General features: G+C 41.2%; 1 protein-coding gene across 2 annotated transcripts in view; it reads right to left on the bottom strand.

The window, feature by feature from the left end:
* Positions 1-11,362: 11,362 nt before the first annotated feature.
* The window catches only part of cacna2d3a (calcium channel, voltage-dependent, alpha 2/delta subunit 3a), a 115,798-nt gene continuing 114,891 nt past the window's right edge, over positions 11,363-12,269 (bottom strand). For both annotated transcript variants that reach the window (XM_069140524.1, XM_069140525.1), the window contains one exon: positions 11,363-12,252. In XM_069140524.1, the coding sequence (XP_068996625.1) occupies positions 12,160-12,252 (93 nt within the window). In that variant the 3' untranslated portion in view covers positions 11,363-12,159. The remainder of the gene's footprint in view (positions 12,253-12,269) is intronic.

Raw genomic sequence — 12,269 nt, 5'->3', positions numbered from 1 at the left:
TCAGTCAGACCGTGGTTCCTAAGTCCTCACCCGAAGGGCTTTAAGAGACTGGCATTCCTTTTAGACCTGTCCCTCTGCTCTATAGCTCTGGGGAGACTGTGTACTAACTAAAGCTACTGCAGCCACTAACTCACTGACTTCTTTTTACTCTACAGAACTTCACAGCATAACAGAGATGTACTTTTTCCATGAATATAGCTGCAATTGTCACCGTGTCATGAAATGCATTCTGCAGCCTCTGACATGTAATATTTCAATAGCATAGTCTGCTGTCTCAACATTGTACAGAGTAAAAGGAGTGAGGGGCAGAGAAACAGGTGATGGAGGGTACGGAGACAGGAGGAGGATATGGTTGTCTTCTTCACTATGGTAATATATGGCTGTTCCCCTGAGCACGGCGGACCTTAAGAAAACACAAATCACTACCCTGTACAGATGCAAGCAAACACACACACACACACACTAGCTAAGACATGACCTCCATATATAGTTGGGTTTAGGTAGAGCCAAACATTCTGCCTCACTCATAAAAACATAAAATCCCACATCTAGCAATGCAAGATGAGGGAGAAGACGCGACAATGGCAATTTTATCAATAATTTTCCATTAGTAATATTATTTAAAAATCATGTGCTCGCCTTTTTCTTAGTCATGTGTGTTCCTTTGTATGTTTAGGCTTTAGTTGTGGAGAGGATAAGTGGCTATCTAGCACCTTTAAATGATAAAAGAGCCAGAGAGACAGTAGTAGGAGTTGTCAATGGCGTCCCAGAGTAACATGATCTGTCCTCGGGGGGGCTCGCTGCAGCCTCATACAACCTGATCGTTTAAAACCCACAAACAGCAGCACAGATTAAAGTGATCAGTGTTGGCTTAGGCAGACTAGCAGTTATGCTATAAGTCATATGGTATGCAGAATGATAGATTCATTCTGACAGGGGAAAATAAAATTAAGCTACCATGCAGAGTACTCAGACAAACGTCAGACCACAGGTATACTTCTGGAAGGGTGTGCACAAATTAAAAGTATCTGAGGATTTATTCATTTTTATTGGATCTAAGAAAAATTTGTGAATGATAAAAGTTGTGGGTATATGAACTGTATGTTTAGTTTAGTTTCAGTTTAATGAAACTAAAAAAAAAAAATGAGGTTACTAGTAATGTCCAGAGCAAAAGATTTAAGTGAGAGAAGTCTAAACCTGTCTATGGGCAAACTTTTTTTTAATGTTCTGGGAAACATCATCAAAAAGTCTTAAACCATACATCTGCTATGATAAGAATTATCTGTGCACGGGCGTATATCATACTTAGACTTACTGTACATGTACTCTGTTTGCCTCACTTGCTTAGACATCCACTCCTGTGTCTAACAAATCAAGTTATGTAAATGCTACGATACGGTGTGAGCGCAAGAACACAGAGCATATTCAGTGCTCACATTTGTTTTATTGACAGAGACCTGAGGTGAAAATTCCACATTTCTTTTATTACATGTCGAATTGCTAAGAATGTGAGCTAAAACATCCCATATGCAGGCGGCTTTCATTTATTTTTATATAAAGTGTTTTTGATTTATGAGCCCACAATGTCTATTTCCTGCATGAAATAAATTATGGAGGTGAATCCTCCCCCCCTGCCCCCCCCAAAAAAAAGGAAAAAAAAAAAAAAAAAAAAGGAAAAAGAAAAGAAAGGGAGACAGAGCGGGAGACAGAGACAGAACCACAGAGTGTGCTGGGAGAAAAACACAAGGGAAGTCCTCAAACCAAAGTCAGACTATCTGCCAAGTTCGGAGTCTGTATCAGCCATCCAGGTTTTTGTAAGAAGGTATGAATATGTGGGCGAAAAACAAAAAGGGACTGCTCAGCTGTTTAACAGCTTTATTGTTTATCATTCTCATGCTTAACTGGGAGATTAATAGGGAAATTGGGTATTCATTAAACATTTGCTAAAATAAACTGGTAAATTTCATCATAGAACATGGTTTGTGTTATGAAAACATTACAGCCGAAGTGTTCCACTGACAATCTCATCCAGACCAGCTGAGTGCACCAGAAGAGCAAGTTTTGATTCTCTCTAAATTAACCTTTGGGTAACCATTATGTTACAAGTGTTTTGGATTTTCTGATTTGTATAACTATATTTTACAGGACATTTGTACTCGACATGCCACCTTATTTCGTCAAAATCATCTCTTTACATGGCTCTTCTGGGTTTCTGACGTGTTTGTATTTGATTTGTGTTTCCTAATGTTAATTAAGAATTGTGAAATGTGAAATGAAATTACAAAACTTGGGGATTACCAAAATGTGATGTATGAAAAATCAAGTATTTTATTTTTTATTTTTTTGCCGAAAAAAGAAGAAAGGATGACCATTCTGCTGACTCATTCATTCTGCTTTTGCTGCACACTATTAGAACAGGAGTACAACACTGAATTCAGGAATGACCTTTAAATGTTGGATAGAGCATTGACACCATGAGTGCGTGGACTTAAATAATATATCACATAGATGAGGAGATCTTATAGAACAACATTATCAGCTATAACTATTTATTCTTATTCTGCTCCTGCTGCCCCCATTCTCGATCCACACACCTTCCACAACTCAAAAAAAAAAAATCGCCTTTCCTTCTAAAATGTTCCAAAAGTCCTGGGTAAGTTTCACTTTGAACCCCCTGTTTTCAAAACAATTGCATTTGAAGTTTAGAAGTGGGTCTTTGTCAGCTGTGATCAGTATATGAGACAAGGGACATACTCGCCTGCTGGGTCCAGTTTCTGACCCCCACTGACTTAACAAAATGGACACCTGGCAGTATACATACACATGTGATTGAACACACATGGTCACACACCTGGTACAAACCCATGATACATCTGCACCTCAGTGCCACTGAGAGGAGACAGGGAATAAATACACTTCAAAACATCCCATAATGAAGAGAAAGAAAAAAAAAATAGTCATGCCCATTTTCATCTTCAACTCACTTTCACCTGAGGGCATAATTTCCATTTAAAATTTGGATGACACATCTGGGAAATACTTGGGGCTCCAAAATTCTGGTCTAATTCATACTCACAACACACTGCACAAACTCTGTAACCCTTTGGCACTCAACACAAATTAGAAGCATATGAACATAATTTCTGGGTGACAGAGTTTCACTTTTTTGACTTCCTGCCCATGATAGCGTACAGTTTTGGTAGTAAGCTCTAATTCAAATCGACACAGTACAGGTGATCATATAATTAATGAGAAAACACTTTATCACTCCTGATGAGTTACAAGTCATTCCATTTCTTTTTTTTTCTTTTCACTGAACCCATAACCTTAACCAGCTGTAACGTCCTTGTTCTATGTCCATACATACTGAGTGTATTAAAATTCACTGAAACAAAATACAACTCCAGCATCAGCTGAAACTTAGACATTATGGCAGACTCTCTTTACATGTAGGCATACCTCAATGACTAGCTGGAGGGCAGGTGATGCCCTTCATCTCTTTATCATTTAGATTCAACAGATGTGCGGATCATTGTCTGATCCTTTGGGTGGTATTTTCCTTGAAATATTTTACTTTTTATTGTTGCACATCACGCTGTAATTATAATAAAATGTTTACGCACCAGGTTATCATCAACTTTATGATTTCACAGCAATGTAGTCCCTTAGAAGTAAAGCGATCTGATGGTTTAACAGAGCAGGCATTTAGTGCTTGCAAACCACACACATTGTTTACACCAGGGAGATTGTTAAAGAGTGTATAAACAGATGCTGGCCAAAATGACTATTCTGACTCAACTTGTTACCCTCACTCCATAAATACATGGTTTATTAGGATCAGGCCCATTTCTTCTCCATCAACACAATGGAAAGGCATTTGGCTGGTGAGGTTGGGTTGGGCTGGTTTGAATGGTTTGCAATTATTTTCTCAGATAAACAGCTCCAGGCTTTAGAGCTGATTGGGAGGCCCTACATACAACAGGAGCTCCATTTTGTGTCCTTTACTGTCACTGTGAACAAAGCACGAGAGTAGCATGATGAGCCCTGGGGCTGTGAGATGTTTATATATCTGAATCTTTTTAATATTTTAGATTCTTCAAAGTAGCCACTGTTTGCCTTGATGACAGCTTTGCACACTATTGGCAATATCACTTGGTGTAGTTAACAGTTAACAGGTGAGCCTCTTCAAAAGTTAATGAGTGGAAGGTTTTGCTTTTTATGAGTTTGAGACCATCAGTTGTGTTGTGTCCAAGTAGTGGGTATACAGCAAATATCCCTATACTGTACAACTACTGTAGTTATCCTTATTATATAAGAACCACTCAATGAAGCAAAAAGGAAACAACAGTCAATCTTTACTTTAAGACATGAAGGGCAGTCAATCTGGACATTTTTTTTTATAACTTTTAAGTTTTCTTCAAGTGCAGAAACAGAAAAACATCAAACTGAAACTTACCTTTTCTTCACAGAATAAAGTTATTTGAGTTACCAGCCTTAGATATCAACAGCATCTCCGAATGGAGCCAATATTAATGATTCCCAGGAGGGACTATTTGGATCTCAGAGTAAGGGAAAAGCAGCCAACAAGTGCTCGGCATATGTGGGAACTCCTACAAGACTGTTAGAAAACCTTTCCAGGTGACTAAGCTGGTTAAAAGAATGTCAGGAGGGTGCACATAACACAAAGGTGGCCACCTCTAAGAATCTAAAGTGGTTGCTTTGTTTAAATTTTTGTTTGCTCACTACGTCAATCCAGATGTGTTATATAATAGTTTTGTCCAGACTCATATGATACACGTAGTGAAGACTTTGAAATAACTTGTATGTTTCCACTGACTGAGCTGATTCTGAATATAAAGTTGTATCTAGGAAAGCAGACAAAGCTCCCCAAATGGATATTGATGCAAAAAAGCAACAAATTCAAAAATGTTGATGCTTCAGATTTATTTTCAACACAACACCACTGACAATCTATTCATTCACCACAGTTGGAAACCCAAGATTAGTGGCACCAATTTAGTATCTGACCAAATGTGAAATATGGTCACAAGCTCCCCTTCTGTTGTATTGGACAGATGTGAGGTAAATGACCTTGACCTTTGACTACCAAAATGTTATTAGTTAATTATTGGTGGTCAAACACAAACATTTTGTTTGAGAAATGAGACATTTTGTGTTTGACCAAAATCTTTTCAAAGCAAACATGACTAAAATATTATTATTTTTACATTCTACAACAAGCAAACAGTTTAGTACTTGTGGCAATGTTAGATGATTCCTGTGTTTCTCCCTAGGTTGAACTGCTGTTTCCAGGGATGGTGTAGGTGAAGGCTCCTAGACCAATCTATTCACCTGAATAATAGAACAGAATAAGAATTAAATCCCAAAAATTACTCAACAATACAAAAATAAGTGAAGTGGTTTATGTCACGTGCATACATACAGTACAATTCAAGACCATGCTTACCATACAATACAATACTTACCATACTTATCATATAATACAATACTTACCATTCCTGCCATACAATAGCTACAATTCGTCCATCCATAAATACTTTTTTTTTTTTTCTTCTACCGCTTAATCAAGATCAGGTTGTGGTGGTTAGCCTAGACGTCGCTCTTCCCAGCAACGTTTTCCAAAGGAGATCCTTTGGCATTCCCAGGCCATTTTAGATATATAATCTTTGCAGATTGTTCTGGGTCTCCCCTGGAGTCTCCTCCATGCATGGATGCACCAGGAAAACCTCCAAAGGAAGAGACCCAGGAGAAACCCAAATAAGATATCTGAACCAAAGCAATGTTTGAAGCAAAGCAGTCGCTCTGCTTTGTTCTCCCACTGGATGTCACAGATCTTTACTCTATCCCTTTGGGTGCTGGGCCCACAAGATGGCAGCTCAATGGTATTTCTTTGGGCAGTGCACGATCAGGCCCCATGGGCAAAGGCTTGGTAGCCGGATGCTTGCAGGCAAGCTCCCCTTCAAGGTCTGGCGCAAGGTGACCTTTTCCTGATGTGAAACTAATGCCTGCATCACAATGAGACTACCAGTTTAATTCAGAAGTTTAAGTAGGGGATCTCATCTCTGCTCTTTTACAAAATAAGAAGTACTTTGCAAAACCACTGATAGATGTTTTTGTGATTTAGGCTATGTAAATGAGTATAATTTCTCTCACATTTTATGAATGCTGGTGGCATTTCTGGAGGATGATTCTAATTCTCTACACTCAAAAAAAGAAATTAACCATCTTTTTCTTGTGCATATTCTACACGGGATATTAATACACTTTCTTGCTCTCTCACTCCTATCCCTAGCTCCCCTTTCTAACTTGCTCTATGCCTGATTTTGCCCTCCCTCTTTTTAAAACAAATCAGAGTGAGTGTTAGTTTCAACTTTTTTTCCTCTCCCAGAAATGACACACTGCAGGACTTTTAGATTACACAGCTCATTAATAATATTCTTTATACACCCACTAGCAGGCAATATTAATCACAAACACACATCCACCCACAGACATGCACCCATACACACACAACAACATGCTATGCCTCTGAGCTATGGAGAAATCATGTCCGGGGTATATTAAAGCTCTGGTTATTTTTAATTACAACATGGCCCATAATTGTGGAACTGCAACAGTTACGTAAATGAGAACCCTAATCGTCTAGCTCACCAGTACTCCCCTCCAACTGCAGATGTTGAAAAACAAACAGACGGCGTCATAGCCCAGCTTACCTCGACCACAAAACACACGTCAGCACCCAACAATACCCCGTTGTGATATCATACCCTCTAAATGCTCAAGACAGTTAGGGTGAGAGAGAGCAGGAGGAACACATGCATGAAATAAACAAGCAAATTTATACTGTGTACTTAAGCATGCATTTCTGTTAGTGCAAGTGTGCATGTGCACACTGACACTCAGATCAGAGATACATAAAAGTTATCTGATGGTGATTAGAGTGAGAACAGGAGGACGTGCAGGGCTGTGGTTGGTGTCAAGCAAGCCTTTGGATATTCCTACGGTCAAGAGTGTAACGATGGGTGAGTAAGGGGTGAGAAATGGAGTGAGTAGGGGACACTAGGGCATATAAATGTCACGTTGCTGCAGTGATTTTTCTATCAAGGCCTGTGGTTGTAACATTAGCCTTCCTTTCACTGCTCCGCTATGCAAAATAAGGGCGTTGAAATCCCAGGTCCACACAAACACAGAACATGCAGCTCATCAGTCGGGCCAACTGTGCACGCACACACACACACACACACACACACACACACACACACACACACACACACACACACACACACGCACGCACGCACGCACACGCACAGACACACACACACCTTTGATCAGGCATGCACATGGTCATATATGCATGAATATAAACCACAAAGAACATAAATACACATACAGTACAATGTTGTTATACACTGTGTCTGTGTGTGTGTCTATTCAGTGTGTACTGCATGAAAAAGGCAAAGCAAGTAAAGCACATGCACACACAAACACACACATACACTTATGTGCCAATAAGAGCAACCATTTAGTCGTGTCCACACTGAGTTCATAGAGGGTGAGCAAGAGCAGCTCTCCAGCTGGGGTATAAAGATACAAATCAAACATGACAGACGGACACACACACACACACGCACACACAGACTTTTATAAAAGTGTGATGTGACCACACCATGCCCAGAGACGCCATGTACAAAAAAACCCCACTGCATCAATTATCACATCAACTTCCAGCCTTCATCAGCACAGCAGGATTTATAGCCGGCTGGGGGGAGCCAACAGCCTCAATAGTACCTAACTCATTGATCGGTCGTCCATCCAAGGCAAACATGCTGATGCTGATGAACTGTGATCTGAGGAACCTCTTAAGTGCTTACAATACTTATAGTGGTTCTCAATCCCTATCCAACGCAAAGACCTGGGGACAAACCGAGGCTGGGAGCCAATCGTGTTGCCTGTCTTGAGCTATGATATCGTGAGACCACCTACCCTGCTGCAATCAGCCTGCCTTTTCCCTCCATTGCCTCCCTGACCTCCAATCTAGCTTTCCTCCTTCGCTCTCTTACCCTCCCCTCTCTCCTCTTTCTTCACTCCTGACTGTCCATTCTGTTAAGCTGGCCTACACTCTAAAAACAGCCTGGGTGCATTTGAGTGGCAGAGGCAAGGCAGGGGGCTCATGGGTCTCCATTTAGCCACTTCCTGTTTAAGGGAGCCAATATGTATGCCCCTCCAGGCCATTGCTCAGCTCGCCATGTGTAAGCGAATTGGGCTTTTCGTAGACTGGATGGGCTGGCAGAGCTCAGGTTGCAGCTACAAAGACTCCGCTGAATATGCTAATGTTGAAAAATCTCCCTCAGCTTGTTGGCACAAACACAGAATGGAATGCTAAATATATGCCTATGATTTGTTCTGGTTATGTTAGTCAGTATGTGGCTGGGGAGAGTAAGCTGCGTGTCTAAAAGAAAATTGATGAACTTAAAGCTGGTGAATTATGTGCACTCTCTTCCCCAAATATATACTTTATGCTAATCCTAATAAGAACATAAAAACAATGAGATATAGTTTCTCTTTCTCACACTAGCTCTCCCCATTTTCATTTTTTACACACACACACACACACACACACACACACACACACACACACACACACACACACACACACACACACACACACACACACACACACACACACACACAGACATACAGTATTAGTACAGCTGGCTGTCAGGTCCTCAAACTCACCAAGAGGTCCCTAAGTACTGAAGGCTTTTCTTCCTGTCACAGCATGGGGTGGACAACCAATTCTGTGTGTGTGTGTGTGTGTGTGTGTTGAGAGTGTATGTTTTCAGCTGGCACCTCTCAACCTTGGCAGCAGTGTGTCTCCTGGCACCCACAGGAACAAATTTGTCTTTGGGGTTTGGTACGCTTTTCGTCTCCGATGTGTGAGCATGTGGGCACATGTATGTGTGGGTGAGGTAGTCGAGAGGTTCTGGTCATTATCACCACTGCAGCCAGAGAGCATGTGGCCAGGGCAGCTGTGAAAAAGGTAAAGGAGGGTAAAAAAAAAAAAAGGAGATGAATAAGGACAGGGATGAGGGGAAGATGCTGAGAGGGGGGAATTATGAATCCCTTTGATAACATTGAAGCTGCAAATACTCAATCCCATCGAGCATAGTCAGGGATACCCAAAAAATAAATACCAAATACTTTTCTGTCATGGTTTCTCTAAAATTAGATATTCTCTACAGTAACCTTATCCTCTATGCAAACATAGGAATACATGCAAGACACTGAGTTGCAGGGCTGAGATGTTGCTGTGGAATGTCGACCGAATTGTGTGTGTGTTTTCCCAGCTTGTCTTAGCTTTGCCGTGTTGTGGTCACCGGGCCTGTGTGTGGTCCTGGTGTGGTTCAGCTGCTCAGAATCATTTCCATTTAAACATATCTGTGGTCCTTAAAGCAAAACACCAATGGTGGTATCCACTCCATTGGAGGTAACACCAAAAGCTTTGCCCTCTGTGTGACCGCCTGTGTGTGTGTGTGTGTGTGTGTGTGTGTGTGTGTGCGTGCGTGCTTTGTGTTCATTGTGTGTGCGTTAATGCAGGTTTAAGACTAAGGGTGTATGCATGAATGTTTGAATGTGTGAATACACGTGTGATTCACTGTGCTGTCTTCCGGCATATTAGCAAAGGAGATTTCTCATGTAGTCAAGATAATGGCGAACAAACAGTAAGAGTAGTGCGAGTGCTGATGGATAGGTGTGTTTTGAAGTGCAGGGCCCCTTCAGGGCATTGTGTCCAAGTGATCAGTGACTCCTCTCTCAGGGGTTCCTTCCCACCTCAAACAGCAGCACAGATTGGATCATTGGGAAGGAATGCAGACGTCTTTTCAGAAAACACCCTCCATGATATTTCTCTCACTTGATGTTTTTCGTGCTGTGTGTCTCTTTTGATGGACGGAGGACGTAGTGAGAACTCCCTTGACAAAGTGAACATTTGTGTGAGTCAAACCGCATCTACGTTTAAATAATAACAGAGAAATGAAACTCCAACAAATACAGTTTAAGTTAAATATTTTTGCTTTCTTTTCCATTTTAATTTCATTTTTCATGTTTCTTTTTGTTTTATGAAAGTGCTGTTTGACAAGACATTGTAACCTATATTGCCTGCATGCATATAATCTGGGTGCTTTGGAAAAGAGAGTCTTCAAGCATCTGAATGGCTGACGTATCCCCTCAGTGTGTGGGCAAAACAGCTAACAGAAAGCAGAGATGAGCATTTATCACTCACAGGAACATGGAAGGTGGCAACAGGGCTGCCATTGTGGCAACTTCCCAGAAAGAAGATTGCTTTCCCCCAGTCTGCCTTTTGTACACACACTGGATGCACTTTCCCATAACTCATCTGGAAAACAGGAAGGAATCACAGACCGGACTGGATGTGTGTTGACCCAAAACAGCTCCAATCCCATTATGCAGTGATAAATGGCCCACAAGCAAGTGAGGGAGTCTTTGGACCATAGAAAGAGGAAGAGAACTGGGAATGATTATAGTCACAAAGTTTTGCTCAAGGGACGAGATCAGTGAAACAGTAGAGAATAGATTAGACCACGAGGACATTGAGAATTACCTTGTCAGTGAGGAAGGAAGTGGGGGGTTTCGAAGAATTGCTGGTTGAGAGGTGGGGAAAGAGAAGGAGACGAAGCATGTCCCATTGTTGACCACAGGGACCTTGGTGTTGACATGGAGACCACAGCAGAGCTTCCTCTTACTGGCACTGACAGGGTCTCTGAAAATGTCTCGCTTGTTTTACACTTAAACAAATATGACTTTTATGTTTGTGCAATTATAAGAACAATGCAAGTTGCCCTTAAAATAATTTTCTTGCATGTATGCAGGAATATGAGTATGTATGAACATGTTGAAGGATTGTTTGTGCATTCCTAAACAAATACAGATGTATGTTGTGGTTGGTCTTCGATCCCAGTGTTGTGGTTTTTATTGTGTCTTTGTATGGGGGGATAAGCCTCTGGGGCAGAAGCGTACATGAATGACAGAATAGGGAAACAGCCAGATGCACGCACGCACACGCGCACACACACACACACACACACACACACACACACACACACACACACACACACACACACACTTACTGCATCTCTGCTTAAGTGGAGGCCAAAAGGCAGCCAAACATTTTCCCACAGCCAACCACTAGGAGCAGACACTGAATGAATCAGTCAAATTTGCCAACAAGAACTGAACAATCTATATGAATGAGAACTAATGGTTCTATTGTTCTGTTCAAGGTCTGTAGAGCATTTCAACAACACAGCTGTCAACAACAGCATAAATTTTAAACATCATTTTATTTCAAAAGTACACAAACAGGACCAATATCGTTCAATAAGGCAAAGCTCAAATATTAACAACCACTCACATCAGAGGACTAAAAATTTCATAGTCACAGTTTATGGGTACCACTTGCAAATCATAAATATTTTTTTTTTCATATATATACTACAACTTCTTTTTTTCTCATCATGAAAAAAAAGATCATTAGACAAACATTTCATTACAACCCCAGCCACATATAATCATCTTCATTTTCAGTAGTATTTTTATCTTCAGAATCATTATTGTCCATGAAAAGTCAGAGTGGGCCAGGGTGAGGTGGCCTGTCTTTCTCCACATGGGTGTAATGTGGCTATAATGCCCAGTTCCAAGCCCAGCTACAGACCCCCACCCATAACTGCTACCTGAAAGGACTGAACTGGTATTAGTGTCAGTGGGTGTTGCTAGACCACTTGTGCAGTTTTTTAAGCTAAGTGCATTTTTAGAATTATTACTATGTGTTTCTAGACTTTATATCTCCCCCTAAACCTCTCTGTGCAGCCCATGTGATATTGGTAAAGCACCTTAATGATCACTACTTAGCAGCTATCCATAATCAATCCTTTCAAATATATACCTTGGACGGAGGTACCTCAGGGCTAGGGACTATGTAGGTGGTGAGTTGAAATTGGGCAGATGTTTGTGCATTCGGGGCAGGAGTGTATTTTTCTGTGGCATCGTTGCGATTTTTTTGCATGCCGAGCCAAGCCAATCCAAGTTAAGTCCTGGATGGAGAGGCGTGGCCAGCTGTGGTCACCTAGGGAACAGTGCCAAGAGTACGCAGAGCAGTGTCGCCACAAGAGACGGGGTGAGACTACCAGCTCCTCCACACTCCATTGAGTTCTCCTAGAGGCAGATGGCGG

The sequence above is a fragment of the Embiotoca jacksoni genome, unplaced genomic scaffold (assembly GCF_022577435.1).
Source record: "Embiotoca jacksoni isolate LCO1_2020_lvr unplaced genomic scaffold, fEmbJac1.0.p SCAF_9, whole genome shotgun sequence".
Taxonomy (NCBI): domain Eukaryota; kingdom Metazoa; phylum Chordata; class Actinopteri; family Embiotocidae; genus Embiotoca; species Embiotoca jacksoni.
This window is presented reverse-complemented; position numbering and strand designations above follow the sequence as displayed.